Below are 19,289 nucleotides of genomic sequence, written 5' to 3'. Positions count from 1 at the left end.
CTGGGGTGGGTCCCTCCAGCCTTGGGTGTCCTCCTGGGGTGGGCAAGGGTGGCAGGGGGTGTCCCTGGGGGCAGGGGAGGGCACCTCTGGGCTCATTCTGAGCCCACAGGTCCCTTAACGCCTGCCCTGACCCAGGCGCTAAAATCCGGCGCAAATGCGGGTTTTTTAGACCCGCCCACTCCCGGGCGTCATTTTTGCCCGGGAGTATAAATCCGACGCAATAGCATCGGAGGCATTTTTTAAGACGGGAACGCCTACCTTGCATATCATTAACGCAAGGAAGGTGTTCACGCAAAAAAATGACGTTAACTCCATGAACTTTGGCGCTAGACGCGTCTAACGCCAAAGTATAAATATGGAGTTAGTTTTGCGTCGAATTTGCGTCGAAAAAAACGACGCAAATTCGGCGCAAACGGAGTATAAATATGCCCCTAAACTAGCTGTGCATGGGACAAGAAGGTGACGTTTATCATATGGCTCAAAACAAATGAGTGAGAGAGATGCTGGTCTGTTCCAAAGAGCTTCAAGAAGATGTTATTAGAACTCTCAGAATGTTTAAGGCCCTATTCTTTCCAAAACCGATTGTCTTCATTGCACTTTTGTGTCTTTGCATACTGCTTATTGTCTGTTCTTAAAACTACTGCAACAACCTTTGTATTGTAGTGTTAGTGACCTCGATTGTATGGTTGCAGGTCTTTGGTCATAACATGATAAGATGCAAAGTGATGGAAAATGTCATAGAGACCTTTTATGTAAGACAGGTTAATCCACAGCATATTTGCCCTACTAGGTGGAGTTGCTGAACGCAGCTAATTTTTGTCTTCTTGGGGCCACCCACGGGTAGAATTTGTGCCTCCACCATCAATTTCTCCCTTCTTTGATTGTTCAGCTGTTCAGCTAACTTGATCAATTGCGGCTTTGGCATATTGGATTGGCTGAAGTTGTCAGTGTATGTGCAATAGTGGCATTCAGAAGTCTGAACACAGAGCATTCTGCAGGAGTGTGTAGTGTCTGATTTTTGTCTGTATGTTTCATCAGCACATATTTTGGACATGTCGCATTACTCTAAATATTGAGAAATTGAGAAATATCAAATACCTCAGAGTAATGTGACACTTGATATTGGGTGGGTGAGAAATATCTATAACTCAACCTCTCCAATACTGAGCTTTTGATTGTATTTTTACACTTCTAACATAGATCATGTCAAGACATCCCCCACTGAGGTATGGCCTGCCTGTTGAAAAGATGGAAATCTCAGTTTTGTATTCAATTTTCTCACTTATAGGAACCTTTCTTTTTATACGATTATTTTTGTCCTATTCATGGACATATCATAGGGTCTGTACTACAAGCATTTCAAAGTGTTAAACATAAAAAATATATGCAGATAAAAAAGAAAGACCACACTAGTGAAACATAAACCTTATACGGACAAACAAGAAAGACCACTCTGATGTTTCTGAAACTTTAACGCCGTTTATTACACAATTGATGTAATTCCCAATACTGTGGGCTGCCTTTTGCATTTTGAATAACTATGTTACCTCATTTTAAGTAAGCCACAGACAAGTGCTGATATGCCCCCTAAGATATTTTCATACAAGGCATATTTAATTTCTGAATATTTTCATGCTTGCCTTGATGATCTTTCTTTTACAATGCTATCCACATAACCACTACTGACTACCTAAATACCAAGGAGATGTTTAAAACACAGGGCCTCATTTACAAGGCCCTATTAGCACACTGCGCCAATGGATCACCATTTTTTTGACGCTCCTGTAGTGCATTGAGCCGGCCCATATTTACAAAGCCACGCAGACCCATCTTGCATGGCTTTTCATGGCCTTGTAACTATGGAACCCTTTTGTGCATAACTCTGCGTAAAAGTGGTGCCCCATGGGTGTTGCAATGCAACACCCATGGAACCTGATGGAATCTGATGTATTCCCAGATTAGATTTACAAAGCTGGGAATGCGTCAGATTTTTACTCCACCTCAGGGGTGGTGTTAAAGTGCCACAAGCTGGATTGCAGCTCCACGCAGCATCATTTCTTCGTAATTGAGGCCCAATGTCTTTTACTGTCATTAAAGCCCCTGCTGAGAAATAAAATACACTTTAGGTCAAGAGGCCTGTGACTGAAAGAGTGTTTTGATAAATGTTTGTAAAAAATTATAAAAGTACGTTCAAAATACAGTCATGCCCTGTACTGGGAAAAAAGGAAAAACTTTCAAAGAATCTGATTGCAACCTGAGGTTTTCTTCAAAAGAAGCTTCATAAAAAAGCTAAACTGTAAACTCTCAATACAGAATTCCCTCAAGAATTGAGAGTCATGGTCGTGGACAGGTGCAGAGCCTTACTATGGTCTGACCAACACACACTTTCTCATGCTACAACATATTTCATGGCATAAGGCAAAGTCAAATCACACACTATTAGAATCCTGTGACATTAAAAGGTAATGAATTGAATTCTCAAAACGGTATCTACAGTAAACGTTGTTTCTTACTGAAATAACAACAGCGCTCTGAATCTCTTCGGATGATGAATGGCAATTCAAACCCTATCTGAAAACAATCTTGCTTAGAATTTTAAACATCTGTAGAACTGGAAGTTGATATATTAACAAGAATTGTTAAAAAAAAAATACAAATTATTATTTGTGCATTTAGTACTGGACTACTTTAGAATACTTTGCTAGCAATGGAACGGTGGTAATATATTCCGGTTTGGGAGCAGTCCCAAAAAGTCCTAATGAAGGTCTTATTTGTTCATATTGCTGAAATTTGGAAGAGTGAGAATGTAGTAATCCGACAAGAATTTTAGATAGTTTTCATTTAGTAATGGATTAAGGCGGTCAGATTGAAACTTTGTTCTGGACCAGTACGAAGACAGATACTGAGATTGGACATTGTCAGTTGTTGCTTACCAAATTATGTTCACTATAGTGCATCTTCAGTAATGGCCTTAACTTTCAATGATGCGGAGCGATGTTGTTCTCTATGTAATCAGAGGAATTTACTTAAACCTTAAAAAATCTTTAGAAAATGTAGAATGGCTTGAAGCATGGTGCATATGTCTTAAACCTGGATAAATATTATCTTAGAAAAAGTAAGAAAGAGGGCAGCCTTTGAACAATAATAATGCAAACCATGATTGTTTATGAGCAAAATGGATTTGCACACAATATGTAAATTGCATGAAAGTGAAAATATGTTATAAGCTGATGCAGCGATGTAAATATTGGTGAAATAACGTGTGGAACTTTGCGGCTCATGATTTTAAGACCTGGGGGACTGATTTACAAACATTTTGCGCTGGGTTTGAGCCACAAATGTGATGCAAACCAGCACAAAATGTTTTTTTTCCCTAATTTACTTTCCAGCACCAAACTTGTTTTGCACTCGAAGGTAGCCTAAAAGTGTTATGTTACTTAGTGCCAAGGTGGCGTTACATGGGTGGTACATTGGCGTTCCCATGCAACCACTCATGCTTTTTGATGCAAAACCCTATCTAGTAACAGTAGTAGGGCTTTGTGCCATTCAATAGCAGGTGTTAAAAGGATAAACACTTTTATTGCTACTTTCTTTTCTGGCCTGGCGTGTTTGCTGCGCTGTACAGCCTGCATACAAAGTAGGAAAAGTTTTAAATGAAGTGTAAGCATAGTATTTTGTACTGGAAGGGCTCTATTCCAGTACAAAACTGATGCTAGACTCACATACATACCCTTGCACTATAGTGCAAAGGTGTGTGTGTGGTGCTTGGTAGCAAAATTCTGCGTCGGCGCTAAGGTGAGGGGAGAAGAGTGCCATATCCCTGTAGATATGGTGCTCGTTCTCTCTCCATGTCATGCAATGCCGGGCAGCATTTTTGGCTTCTGCACTGTGTTGCGTGATGGTTTTGTAAATCTGAGCAGTAGTTTGTAAATGTCTAGATTTTTTTTTTAATACAATACATTCTTAGAAAGCAAATTTTATTTCGGAATGTATTGTTTTGTTTGAATACGCATGTGTTCTACAGTCTTTCATCATTATTGGTAACGTGCGAAAGACTAAATGTAAAAAAAATTGTAATTCAAAAACAACTTTACTGTTAAATATGACTGTGCATTTAAAAAAATGCCGTCTAACTGCATTGAGGTGAGTTCACAACTAATACCCTCTCACAGTTTTTTAGATTAATAGAAAAGTCATACTAAACACATTAAAGCGCTCCTTTCATAGTTTATTATTCAAAACAGAAACTGACTTTATATCGATGACCTTCCCTGAAATCAAAGATTTTAACACTTAATGTGCCATCGAGTACTTTCCAGCTGTGCTACAGTGACTCCATTATTGTTCCTCAGAGCCACCATATATATTGCCATCACTACTAGACCGGGGATTTTTTTAAAAATGGGCTGAAAATAGTCAGTGATGAGTACTTCAAATTAGAGTGTGACACTAGAATATTCAAGGGTCAATATTTTCTCTGAGTGTGCGTGTCCCTGACCATACGATCGCATTCTATATTAATTATTTTTGTGAATGCCCCAGGAAAAAATCAGAAATCATGGAGCTGTGCAGGAGCTCTCCCGCCCACTTCAGTGTCCACAACTCACAGTCAACAGCTCAAAGAACCTGCTTAACTATCCATATCACAAATTAGGTTTACTTTACAGTTACGAATAATGGTCATTTTAGAGAGAGCTAGTGATATAATAGAGAGGATAGCTTGTGCAAAACAAGATATTACTTTTATTATGTCTATAGCACTATACACATAATAAAAAGACTGTCTCTTGCAAATGTAAAGATGGCCCTTATATTATGGAAAGCACAATGTGGGCGAGTGTGCTGCTTCTGTCAGTTTATCTGTGATAAGTAGGAAGGGTATGTAATTCATGGTATTTTCAGAAATAACATTTTTTTTTTAAACTCCAGGTAGAACTTTTCCCAATAAAATAAAAGTCCAAACTACTTTAAATTCTGATGTTTTGGGGCTCGTCTGCAGAAGTAAAACTGTTCTAACAACCACCACACACATTTGTTCACTGCTACCATAAAATATTGTTTCTCAGATGACCACACATATTCAAACAATCGTATGAAATATAGTCATGAGCCCAGTGGCGTAGCGTGGGGTGTGCAGGGGGGGCCGGCCGCACCGGGCGAAACATCTGGGGGGGGGGGGCGCGCTCGCACTCGCGAGTGCTAAAATCCACAGGTTAGGGGGCGCAAATTACTTGCCTTGCCCCGGGTGCTGACAACCCACGCTACGCCACTGCATGAGCCGACACATGATGTTGATATTTAACAGGACAGAATACTATCTATCGGTGCCATGTAATATTTCTTTCTAGTGCCTCTACTTCTAGTGTGCGTCAGTGTAACGGGTTAGAGTTCATTTGTTGTTGCACAACACATTCTGCAACAGACCTCTCTCCAGTGCCTAATTTGTAAAAGTCTAAGGGGCATATTTATTGGCCCCTAACGACTCCTTGCACCACATTAAAGTCATTTGTTCTGATGTTAATGTGGCCTAATGAGGCCAAAAATCCTGCGCCGTAATTACAGGGTGGCGCAATGCATGCATTGAGCCACCCTGTAACCCTTTGCACTACATTATGCCTGTGGCAGGCATAATGTATACAAAAGGGGCATTACCCTGTTAGGGGAGCAGGAAAAATGACGCAAGGAAATCTATGAGATTTCCTTATGCCATTTTTTACGCCACTTTTAACGCCTGCTATAGAACAGGCGTTAAAAGGGGCCTTCCATTCTTTAGAATTGGGTCCCATGTACTCTGCAGGAGCAGCACCAGTATTCTGGTGCTACTCCTGCAGAGTATATCAATAGCATCATGAAAGATGACCCTATTGCCCCCTACCCAGCACCGTGGTGCACCGTATTTTAAATACGGCGCACACATGGTGGCCTGCCCCCAAGTGCTACGGCCTAGAGTTCTGTTCAAAAGTCCCTGGCCAGTGCTATGGCAGATCAGGTTGCAGGGCACCAAGGTTGTTAGTCTTAATTCTACCTCTTTAATCCATCACCAGACACTCCCTGCCTCTCTATCTCACGAGCACAGGTTCTTTTCTGCCCTTGTCCCTGCTTTTCTGCTCTTCACTTCCTCTTTCTTTCCCCCTCTTGTGTTGTTGCCTCTGTAGCTCTGAATCAAAGCTTATTGACGAAAAATAAGGACAATTGCAAAAAATGAGGACTCGTGTGCCCCACCTGCAACCACGTGCTCAAATGAAACACTGCGTCTCCCCTTAAAACACATCATTCCTCTCTTTAGCAACAAATCAGTCCGTGACCAAAAATACCCAATGCACGATGAGAAAATCTGATTCCGCCAAGACAACTCTTCTTTATTTGTAGAACGGAAAAACGTACACGTGTAGAATTTCGAGAAAAATTAGCAAGCGTTTGCAAAAATGAGGACAAATTAAAAAAAAAATCTGCTGACTGAAAATGTCTCCACAGCAAGTGATACAAGAGACACGGACGTGTATTGTGCTGTTTAAAAAGAAAGCCTATGAAACAGCCACTAAGAACGTAAAATTAAGAACACAAAATCAAAATCAAGTTTTGCTTGTCATGATGCTATGAGCCTGCATCCCTCATTAGTGAAGCTCGAGATGCACGATTTGCACGTTTCTGGACCGTGAAAGTACACTGAATTATTTTCTTTAACTACTGGCATTTTTAAGGAGTCAACAAATGGCACACGGTTCGCTTACTAAATATTTTAGGTCAAATTGTCCAAATTAAGCAGAGATTCGGAGTCTTGGGAGCCTGTGTGTGCAAACAAGACTGATGTGGTCTTGAAGGGATTATTAGCAGAATCTTTCCTGGATGGTGCACTCCAACTGTGCATTTTAGACACATCCGAACGTGTTATCCTCCCCTTTCCAATGTGATATTTCATGCATAACAGTCTTTCAAATAGGGAGTTTAATGGAGCATCTCTCTTCTGTTTGCACGTTAGGTTCATGGTGTATTCTCGCCTATTGTTTTATGTTGGTATTTACTAGACCGGGTTATTTTCCAGCAGGCATAACAGACAAGGGGTTTGAACCGCTGTAAAACAGATCACCTTAATGTTCCACAACATGTCTCTAACTCTAACTCTTCCTCCATTAAGTCATTGGCATTGCAAATCAAAATATATTTAGAAAACAATAGGTGATCATACTCTGTGCACGACATGACTATAACAAAATTCACTTGTATCGGGAAGCTGCATTGAATGAGGGGCAAATGGGTGTGACTTTCACAGTTATTATATTTACTGTGGGGATGGGGAGTCTCCATGGAGGCTGTGTCTGCTGCGCTCGTGCGTGCTTCCGGGAAAGTGGAAACGGAAGTTCATGGGCAGGACCGTAATATATACTCTGCATGGAGGGGGTGAGGAGCAAAGTAGGTAGACTTAGCTGCAGGAAACACGAAACACTCAGATTTCACTTGACAGTCCCTTTTACCAATACTTAAATACATTTTTGCGTCCACTGGGTTCCATTCACAGCAGCATACTGGCGACGAGGCACTTTTGACCTCTAGTATTGTCCTGCACGTGGTGGTTTTGTCTTAGAACGATCTTGGAGCATTAAATCATCAGTGGCATTGGTAACAGTGTTAGTGGAATAATAAAAACTCAGTTCGGAGGTTGCTGCACAGCAAATTACCCTGCACACTTTGATGGTGCATGAGTCAAACTTGACACTCTTCAAATTATGCAGGTCCTTGGAGAGTGGAGGGAGCTAGAGTGCTGAAAACAGCCACGACGGTGGCTGCAGTCCCTCACGGCAACGACCCTGTTGGGGGTCTCCAGGTGGATTTTGAAGAGGCTGAAGCAGAATTTACTGGTTGTACTGCTCGATACAAAGTCATGTTGTGCAACACTGGCCATACCAACTAACTCACTGCAATGGAAACATCAACCAAATTTAAGAGGGCCTATGTAAGCACACCGGTGGAGACAATGCCTTCCTACTCAGTCCAACCCCAATGGACGGCTCAGAAGTTCATTAAGACTGTGCATGCTAATTGCTGCCTCCTAAAGTGCTAACCCTGGGGCCTTGTGTAAGAGCAGAGCACCCTCCAAGTAATATAGATGTTCTGCCTTTTTGCCGTGGTGGCATCGTCCATCACAAGTACAATAACGACAATATGTGTCGGCCCAGTAATAACCCCACAATTGGCATGACACACACTTCTAGTCTAAAGATGGTATTCCTGATTTGTAACATGTGCTCACAGTTCCAGTACTGGTGCATTAAGCAGAACTATTCTGCTTTGCATAAGCTTAGCCCAATGCGAACAATCTGTGTTTCACAGCTTCTGCCTTTGCAAGTTGCACCTGTGTGTTGTTGTCCCACAAATGGCATCAATTGATACGGACCCACCATTGTGTAAGTCCGATATCTAATTGCGTATTAAAAAAACGCACACACAAACACAGAGCAATAGCTACATATCGCTGGAGCCAGGTAGCTGTTTCTTCTGTAAAAGTTTGAAAGAAAAGATACATTTAGCTAGCAAAACATTGCAAAAATACGGTGGGCTGTTCATATAATGCTCTAGAGACCATGAATTTAACTGCATCCTCTGGTAACTTGGTACCCAGAGTAATGCTAACTCGAGCCATCACAACCATGGCTATAGATCACCCTCGAACTCTACCCCTCCCAAACACTCACAAAGATGCTGGTAGACATAGAAACACACACATGGGCACACATACCGATGCACCCACACACAGCCCTCCTCACATCCACTGACAAGACAAATCAGGTAGTGCTACCTTGTTTTCTGGAGATCCCATTTCTCTGAGAGAAATATAATGTTCTCTATTGTCAGGACTACAAATGGAACACGCAAATGAATCTATGTGCTGACATTTATCCCTTAGAAACAGTAGAGCACATCTTCTATTAATGCACATACACTGCAATATACCTCAGACACCGAAACAATCGATACGCAATACACCGCACTATCGGATGAGAATGGTCCAATATGGGCATACACTTCATTCAAGGAAGGGAATTTAGTAGTTATTTTGCATAAACTATTCACATTGTAAACTGACTACCCTTTGTAAAAATACACACAGTTAAAAACGTTACTCATTCGAGTGCCTTCGACTATTACTGAAAGTCTAACAAATTATTTGGTCAGACTAAAAATATTGGAATTACTTGGTCAGCAAAATGTTCTGTTTTGAATGTGTGTACATTGTTAAGGCCTTTATTTCTTTTTCATCACTTCAGCCCAAAGTGGAAAACCTGGTCCTCTGCGAGCTGTGACTCACTCCTGAAGCAGCGGCAGTGGGAGGACGCAGTCATTGCTGGCATAAGAGAAACTAAAGGGGAACGGTGCAAGAGCGGAAGACTCTCTGTGCCCAAGCAGGACTTTCAGGACACCCTCACTTGCAGTCATACCTGATTTCTCTGAAATTTTGAATTTTTCCCTCAACCTTCTTAACGGTCATATTTGCTTTCTTCAGTGAGTCAAATGATGGTCTACTTCTTGGAGCTTCTGTCTAGCGACAGCCAACATTGAAAAGTCCCCTGCAAGCTCAGGCGTAAATGTGGATATTAGAGTGTAAACTAAAGGTTACAGGTTCTAAGTACGAACATGCGTAAATTACGGGAAATGTCAGAAATTACACATTTGTAGTTTTACGCAATATTTTTCTGCAGTGTTCAGTTTCGAGCAGAAAATGTCCTGCTGGAGAGTACAGCAGGACATGTGTCACCGGAGACATTTTCTCCTGAAACGAGTCGCGCCATGTTCAAGTTTCAGTCGAGTGCCCCACAATGCATTCTCTGTGATTTATGCATTATCACATACCTTTTCCAACATTTCACGTAATTTCGGCAGATGAGAGGAATTAAGCAATTTTACACACCTGTTCTAATCCTGTGGGGGATTTAACCTTTTATCCCTGCGGATAAAAATAAGAGCTCTTTAGTTGGACAATCAGTAATAGTCACAGAACTTGGAAAATGCTGTGAGGCAAGTTTATTTACAGCATGTGTCCTATATATCATTTATAAATATATCCATAACTGCAGAGCAACCTGTTGATGATACCGGTCCTATAATCAAATATTTAATTAAATGTATTCCGGAAGTGTAAATACTTTTCTTTCAAAGAGAGCTACTCCCTAAAGTTCCTGCATTACGGGATGAACTATTTTCTACACGAAAGCAGAGGGCTTGTTGGAGTGAATGTACAGCCTGTCAAACACAAAAGGACCGTAAAACATATAGTCAGTGGTGTGTAACATTAAAGAGAAGACGTCAGTAAGTATTTATAACCGCAGAACATCCACTGAAATTACACAATGGTAGCCGCATACAAAGCAATAACTCTGGCGTCTCAGACAACCATTGCAAAGTAAAAATGTATTTTCGAAATAATGGAAATCAATGTAAATTTACAAAAAGATAAAGAGTAAAACATTAAACTGTGGGATGGCAGGTGTACATTGGTGTATAAATGGATTTATTAAACCTAGGATTTTTAATTTAGCAGAGAAGACTTGAAAAGATTGGATTCCAGAAGTTTGCATTCGAATTTTTAAAGTTGTACTAAGATAACATCAGAATTTATATCTCCTCCACAGCTCAGAGGTTCATGACCATATGTGATCAGGTGCCTCTTAATCGGCAACTCAGGGCCACCTTATTTTTGCTACTCATCACGCTGGATTCTTGAACCCCCAGGGCTTGCATATGTCACACTTGAGCTATTGTCGTACAGTGGTGTGGTGACCGTTCTTTTCGACTATTGGTGATATCCAAGAATATACCTTTCCATAAAAAAAGTGTTGCAAATAGTCTTCTCTTTATATCTTGGACAGAAAAAAGATCAACACCCTTATAATCCCCTCTAAATTCTCTCCAGGGGAGTGAATTTATTTATGTTTTTCCCACAGTATTTCTGACCTTACATTAGGTAAATTGTTACAGAAAACTCAGGTTGCTAAATGACTTTGGTGGCATTCAGGTGACTAATGAGAGCTGGCTCTTGCGATTCTGGAAGGTGTGAGAGGAGACCCCTCTTCTTTTCAATCTGAGGGAACCACCTGTCTCAGTGAGAATGCCTTCTGTTGCTCTATGCCTTCAGTTCTAAAGCTATGTTGTATGGTTCCTGAGGTTCTTCCCTACTGTTATCAGGGTTTTTCTCAAGATAAATTCACTAAAGTTGAGAACGCCAGAAAGCAATCCCCAAGAAGTGGGAGCGAGTGGGCGTGACGCATATCAGGCACGAGTACATTACACATGTCATTTCTTACTTGGATTTCAAAGTGGATGCACCCAGGTGAGTGTCAGTGAAGTGGCAAAGAACGTCTAAAGCAAATCAGATTGCCACAAAGTAGTGACTTGTGATACCACACAAGTATTTAAGGATGGATTACACCTAACTCAGTACCTAACTTAATCCAAATTGACAAGATTTCAGTGGAGCAGAAAATATTAGGTAGTACATAAGAGGCACGAGCTTTTATGATATTGTGTAGAAAAGGACACCATTTTATATAAATTATTGTCAATACAGAAAATATACAATTTTCAAAAACATAATATCACCATTTTCCAAAACAGTGTGAGTGGAATGTACTTTATGCATATAGATGGTTAGGGAAGTAGGTGTATGTTGCCACTGCATGTTGGTACCATAAACATCCACACTTACATTACAGAATGTATGTAAATGCCGAAGAAAAGTAATCTACATATTCAAAAATATAATTCACATGCCTAGCTCAATGTTCTGAAAATCATCCCCAAAATGTCTCTGACCCAGTATGGATTTAAGCACATTCACACCTGTATTTGGTCAGATAACTTGTGTTGCAGTAGTCACAAGGGCTACTAAATTGCTATAAAACCTTCTTTTGTATTATTTGGTTACATGTGTATCTAAAGATGCTACATCCACAACCAAGATGTCTCTGACCTTGAACATTATTTTTGTATGCAGGTGAGAAACGTCTATCAGGCCTTCCTTTTGATGGTAACGCAACTTACGAGAAGGAAAGCGAAATCATGCAGACGCAGGTCATTGACCAGGCCATCAACAATGCAATCAGCTACCTTGGGGCAGAGGCATTGCGTCCACTTGTGCAAACCCCTCCTGGAAGCTCAGATGTGGTCCCCGTCATCAGTTCCATGTACCAGCTTCAAAAGCCTCAAGGCGATGGTCAGGCAAGAAACAACCATATGGCTCATGACGGTGCAGTGGAAAACCTGCTTCTGCTTTCCAAGGCGAAATCAGTTTCATCTGAGCGTGATGCCTCCCCCAGCAACAGCTTACAAGACTCAACCGACACAGAGAGTAATAATGAGGAGCGAGGAGGCCTGATTTACCTGACAAACCACATAGCTCCTCACACAAGAAATGGTCTCTCATCCAAGGATCTCCGGCCCTATGACATGCTGAGAGCAGGAGGTGACAATTCTCAGGAGCCCTTCAAAGTGGTGAGCAGCAGCGGACAGCCCATGAGAATCTACAAGTGTGAACCCTGTAAAGTTCTCTTTCTGGACCATGTCATGTACACCATCCACATGGGCTGTCACGGCTTCCGTGACCCTTTCGAGTGCAACATGTGCGGGTACCAGTGCCAGGACAGATACGAATTCTCTTCTCACATCACCAGAGGGGAGCACCGATTCCACATGAGCTAAAGATCCCCTTGCCCTTAGCCTTCTCAGTAGGAGTGTCAGATAATTGAAGTTGCATGAAGGAAAAATTAAGCACAACTATGTTGGACTGTACCAGCATCTCCCTCAACCTTTTGGATGCCCACGTTGTTTAGTGTCTCTTCGATTGTTTTTACTCTTTCCACCAGCTTGCATGCAATGTTTGCATTGACTCATGTCTATGTAAATTAGTAACAAATGTACTGTGCCACATTTCTTAACAGTTTAAGATTTAGAACACAAGAACTGGAGGCTTTTCTAGACGTTTTGTTATACATCCCTTATTGCGGTGCTTTCTGCAATACACTGTCTGCCCTCCAAGGTATCCTTCGCCTAACTTGCTAGCCATGCTGGGTACTTCATATTGTACTAAAACAGCTACTTGGCCAATGTGCAGAAAGAATGTCGCCAACCAGACGTTCAGTTTTTGGGATTGTTGTCCCACATCCAATCTTCTTGTTGCAGAGTCCATAGTTCCTGACTGTCTTTCCGTTTCTTCCTGTTGTTTGAACGTAATTTGCCCATAATTGTACATCAAAATATTCAGGTTTCTACTGGGTCTTTGGTCCTTCATTGAATGTGGGTACATGTTGAATACTCAGTTGTGATTTCCTCCAGCCAGGAGCACGCAAGGATGGAATGGTCAGCAATAAATGACCAGGTTTTTCCCAACTTTGTAAAGGTCGAAAGTCTGTGCCACAAAGTTGATACTTGGTGGCCAAGATGAAAAGAGCCCTTCACTACCGACTTCTGCCACAGTATCATGTGTCCCCTCAGTACAACTGACTTGTCACTCACAGAGTCTTTTGTCAGCCTAGAAACTTTGAGAGGTGGGTTGGTGGCTTTTTAGACAATACACACTCAACTCACCTTACCTCTGACAGAAAACTAATATACATTAAAAACTCTGGTCCCTAAAATCTCCGTAATACAGAAAATGTACATGTAAGTGTTACCGTGGAAACCTGACAAAATTATTTTTAATATGCACCTTGTCTATAAAACGAAAGTGCACCCTTGTAAATATAACCAGTGTAAAGTCAAACGCCATGTTTTTTTTTTTTTATATAAAAACGGACGAGATACTTAGAACCATTTTGAGAAACTGTGGCTGTCCAAATTAGACTTGCTTTTCTGCTCAAACTGCACATTAAGTAGAGCTACAGATCCCAGTATGAGACTTTCACACCCAGAGCCCGCTGTTTCTACTAACAGTTGTAAGATGATGTGATCGATATGCTACATGATTTTGCTCTCGGTTTCCTGTACAATGGCGCTTTTAATGACAACTTATACGGTCTATATTTAAAGTTCTCAGATGGGAACTGAAGAGGCGCCCAATATTCATGCCATCAGCTCTGCTGTTCACGTCGCCCCCACCTTGGACACGCCATCCTGACCTTTCACAAGGAATTTTGCGCACTCGCATTCCGCCACTTTGCATTTCTCTCAACTCTAAATAATGCTATTTGACCCCCATACATATAATCTAAAGTTAATATTATAATATAATTCAGCACTTATGCAGGTGATCACATTGTTACCTTATTTTCCAATCTACATTCCAAAAAGTGATTTATTGTTGCCAAACTGCAGTTTTATCGACATTTTACAAACAGCCACTGACTGAACCTGTGAGTCCACCTTGCCTGGATGGGATTCTGTACACCACAGGTAATACTGCCCCAACTTCTGATCAATTCCTTTATGGCATAATAATTGTTTCTTTAAAAAAAAATGTTGGTTTGCAATATTTTTTTATTTTGAATATTTTGTACCACTTTTTCACATCCTTAATCCTAATCCTATCTTCACCTTCACCCCTGGCCACAATTTTGCGCATGTCCTTCCATCTAATTTATACCCTACACCTAACTCAATCTCTTACAAAAAGCCCCACTCGGACCCTACCCCTAGCGTGTTCTTACCCACCCTCGTCTTTGATGTTTTTTAAACCTATTTCCTTTTTTACTATTTGTCTTCTCACAAATCGTTTTTTAAAAACGGTTTGGGTTTGAACTACCTTTAACAAACCAAATGATGCAAACTAGTCACTGATTATGCCTGATCTGATTATGCCTGATGTACATACCATCTGAGCTACCCAGAGCTACCCATCCCAGTTTATCACGAACTACCCCTGTCTTCAGATCCCTTCTCTTCTTCATGCTCACGATATTGTGCATTCAGTATTTTGTCTTATCGGATGTTTAAAAAAAATGAATGTGGGATTGGAGAATAAGGCAATCCCAAACTGTTTGTGTGAAATAGCAGAATGTTGTGAGGTCGCACACATTTTTTCTTGCTTAAAAAGGCTAGATTTGTATACATTAAATTAAGTGTTGACAGCTTTTGTACCCTAACTGAAATCTATATTAAAATATTCATTTTTATTAAAAAAATGCACTTCCATGCACACTTGCAGTCTTAGTGCGCCATTTATGGTCACACTTTTTTTGTTTTTAGAATGGAGTTAGTTAGGGATATCCTTAATGTGTGATGTGCTGCTTACTGCAAGCTATTTGGATCTGCGTGCCTTGATTGATGGTGTAGAGTGAAAATGCAAGTCGTGGAAAATTCAATATATCAATTCAATCTACCACTATTTCTCTTCAGTGCCTGTGCCTACTTAAGGGTTTTAAAAGTGCTCTCCATATCACTTAAGATAGAATTCTTGGACCTGATACACAGATTGAAGACAAAGTGGTTTTCCTCCCTGCAAATGCTTTGGACACAGGATCTGATGAAACAGTACAGCGCCCAAAAAAATTCCACGGTTAGCTTTGGTAGGGCCTAATATGCTTCAACTGATTAAAATATCCAGCAAGAGGTCTGTGGTCACTGATTTTCTACTAATTGTATATTACATCTTCATCTAGAACACAGACATGTTACTGCTTCATTGGTATAGTTTGGATTTTGGGAGTGCAGGTGAGGTCTCAGAGTGCTAATAGTGCTAACCTACCTTTGACAAGCCACAAAAAGCAAAATCACAAAGTTAACCATGAAAAAGCGTAATGTGTAAAAGTGGACGGCATCAAAAATACATACATTTTAAAATGCATATGTTATGTGTAGATCCTCGAACCTTCAATTTAGCAAAGAAGCTGGTAGGCACAGGACATGAGATGCATCCTAGGACTCCTGCACCACTGCTGCAATCACACCAGAATTTGAATTATTTTAAGCAAGATTTCCATTACTAATTCCTCACCAAATAAAGAGCAAAGTATAGTTCATTCTATGCGCTGCACAGTTGTTGGACCTTTCAGGAAAACCATCCTCAATTGCTACCAACATGATTTCTGTATTATTGAAACCTACTCTAATCGTCGTACTAGAAATAGTTTCAATATAGAGGTGGGTGGTAGCAGGACCTCAATCAGAATATGACAGCAGTACTTTCTGCTCAACTCTGCACTTCCCCATCTGATGATGAGTTTATGGATATGAGAAGACCATGTTCATGATGGTGGAACAGACCCAAAGCTCTGACATCAGAAAGACCAGTGGTCAGTGGTGAAGCTTCTAGAAACTGTCAGACCGACAGGCTAGATCAGAGGGTTACCACACTACTATAGAACGCGTTACAGCCCCGTGCAACAAGACCAAGTAGACATTGTCAGCCTTGTGCAGGAACATTTAAAATTCCCCATATGCACCAGAAAAAAAATCCAAGAATGTTATACAGTTCTAATGTAAGATGTGGAGGTCCACCCACTGTTTCAGGGTACATTTTTAGAACCTACATGGTGAAATTGTCACTGACTTGCTGCACAGGTCGGCCTTGCCATGTCAGTTGGAGACGTGGAAGGAACCGATTCTGGGCAAAAAAGCCTCACCTCTACGCCAGGGACCTCTAATTGTGATGGGCCATCATCCACCAATGCAGTGGAGATGCATCCTCCACAGTTCAAATGTGTGTACATTTAGCAACCCCTGAATGATCCGTAAAATCTTGAATAACTATAAGTCTGTAAACGTGCATCAAATCCCCAGGGCATTATAAATGAATGTATTACAGGTCAGTAGATAATAATGCAGAAAGTGAGAATCACAGTTGTTACTCGACCCTGAGCAGGCTCTGAAAACACAGAATGTATCCACAGCGGGGACAGAAAAGTGGGAATCATTGTTGCAGGCTTAATGGACTGTCCCTGTTCAGCACAAAGTGACAGTATTGTCTAACCGGGGTCAAATCAGCTATCAGAAGGTTGTACATTAAAGTAAATTTCTGGAGAAAGATGATTTAAGGTCACTTCATGAAAACCATGAGGTCTCTTGATAGATACATTTTTAAGGCCAATAGATTTCTACAGCTCTGCTTCTGTACTTAGTTAAATACAAGTAGATACATTTATCTGGATTTACAAAAAACATGTCAGGGGTGTATCCAGACACAGAAATATTTCTTTACGTTTTTCAAAAGCCGAGCCTCTTTAGGTTTTAAAACCATACCAGATGCACATGTTACATAAAGAGAATTTCCAGTATACACTTAGCTTTTACAACACTCAATCTCAGGTCCTGTCAATGGAAGTGGGACAAACCCTTGTTAAGGTACTTTTATTTCCTTTTTCCTATTGGTATTTTTTGGTTGACCTCAAGGCTAAATCCCAAACAGGCGCTGTAACGTTCAGGAGTCTACAAACAATGAAATACAGCCAAGAAATAAACACCATTATGTTCAGAACTATTAATATTTATTATTTAAGTGGTTCTAATTGATCACAGGTGAAGATGTAAGCAACAGGGATGAAAAAAGTCAGCCTTTTATTCGAACCTAGAGAAAATCACAGAACTAAAAGAGACCTAGTAGAATTAAAACCCAGTCAATGCTTCACTAAACAATCTTTCTGCTACTACAATAAACCAGCGAAACGGGTAAGAGAAAACAAAACTAAAAAAATAGAGTTTAAAAAGGTCAAAGCATTTGCCAGTTAACTTTGGGAAGTCAGGGTTCTCAGACAGATTAGTGGGGAGAAGACCAGGCCAGCAAGCAATAGAGAGCAGAGCTACTAATGAGCTGAGTGATCCCCAGGTCAAAGAACTCTGCAAATCCAAGTCCCCTGAGCGACCTTTGAAGCTTGGTTTGAACTAACCTGCACTAAAGTTTGAATAGCTATTTAATAGTGTCTTTTGATTAACATCTGTTATTTATGAATAATATATTTCAGGTTTCTTCCTAACTACTGGGTACCATGGCTCAATACAGAGGCCTGAAGATTTGAGCCTCGTCACATATAAGGTAGGTTCAGGGAGATGCAAACAATATTGTCCTGCACTTCTGACAGTTGAGTGTGTAGCTCCTGTATCCACTAAGAATAAAACCTTGTGGCCCATTACTTTTCCCTTCATATAGGGACCTTGCTGCTCTACTTCTAATGAAGCTGCAAGCACGCATGTCTCCTCATCTGAACTATCACTCATCCATTCTCCGTTACAATGGGGCTAAGGGGATAGAACCATTTTTAAGTGTGGGAACCCCTACCTTCCATCTCATTGATGCAAGGTAGGTGCACACATCCAAAAAATGGTGATAACTCCTATATTTTGACGTTAGACATGTTTAATGTCCAAATATAAATATGGAGTTAGGTTTGAGCCAAATATGCATTAAAAAAATGACGCAAATCCGGTGCAAACAGATTATAAATCTGCCCCATACTGCAATAATGCAGGTCAAAAATACAACAACCCAAAAAAACATAACTATGGCACATCACCTCTATGAAAACACAAAAAATAAGCATAAATATTTTTGTCACACATACTATCTCCACAGATCTGCTTTCATAATACTGTGGTAAAAGGTGTTTGCATTAAGCACTGCTTACAAATAAGTACATGTAATAGCACCAGTCAAAATGTTTTGTGATCTGGCCCACAGCCACTTTCAGATAAAAAACTTTGTAGGATATGCACTTAGGGCCCGATTCACAAAGGTAAAGTTAGACATTTAGGGGGTAATTTTAACCTTGGCGGACGGCGGAGGCCGTCCGCCAAGGTACCGCCGCCAAATGACCGCACCGCGGTCAAAAGACCGCGGCGGCCATTCAAACATTTCCTCTGGGCCGGCGGGCGCTCTCCAAAAGAGCGCCTGCCGGCCCAGAGGAAATGCCCCTGCAACGAGGACGCCGGCTCAAAATTGAGCCGGCGTAGTTGCAGGGGTGCGACGGGTGCAGTTGCACCCGTCGCGTATTTCAGTGTCTGCAAAGCAGACACTGAAATACTTTTTGGGGCCCCCAGGGGCCCCGCGGCACCCCCTACCGCCATCCTGTTCATGGCGGGTTTCCCGCCATGAACAGGATGGCGGTAGGGGGTGTCTGAATCCCCATGGCGGCGGAGCGTGCTCCGCCGCCATGGAGGATTCACTGGGGCAGCGGTAAACCGGCGGGAGACCGCCGGTTTACCCTTTCTGACCGCGGCTGAACCGCCGCGGTCAGAATGCCCTCGGGAGCACCGCCAGCCTGTTGGCGGTGCTCCCGTGGTCGGTGACCCTGGCGGTCACCGGCCGCCAGGGTCAGAATGACCCCCTTAGTATACGTTTAGAGCAAAAGTCTAACTTTACTACATTTCAGTAC

The 19,289-nt window shown here is 41.3% G+C and overlaps 1 protein-coding gene across 5 annotated transcripts in view; it reads left to right on the top strand.

Annotated features, from left to right (window-relative positions):
- The window catches only part of IKZF1 (IKAROS family zinc finger 1), a 300,870-nt gene extending 287,844 nt beyond the window's left edge, over nucleotides 1-13,026 (top strand). For all 5 annotated transcript variants that reach the window (XM_069216910.1, XM_069216902.1, XM_069216894.1 and 2 more), the window contains one exon: nucleotides 11,987-13,026. In XM_069216910.1, the coding sequence (XP_069073011.1) occupies nucleotides 11,987-12,690 (704 nt within the window). In that variant the 3' untranslated portion in view covers nucleotides 12,691-13,026. The remainder of the gene's footprint in view (nucleotides 1-11,986) is intronic.
- Nucleotides 13,027-19,289: the final 6,263 nt, after the last annotated feature.

Source organism: Pleurodeles waltl, chromosome 2_1, assembly GCF_031143425.1.
Source record: "Pleurodeles waltl isolate 20211129_DDA chromosome 2_1, aPleWal1.hap1.20221129, whole genome shotgun sequence".
NCBI classification, from domain to species: Eukaryota; Metazoa; Chordata; class Amphibia; order Caudata; family Salamandridae; genus Pleurodeles; species Pleurodeles waltl.
This window is presented reverse-complemented; position numbering and strand designations above follow the sequence as displayed.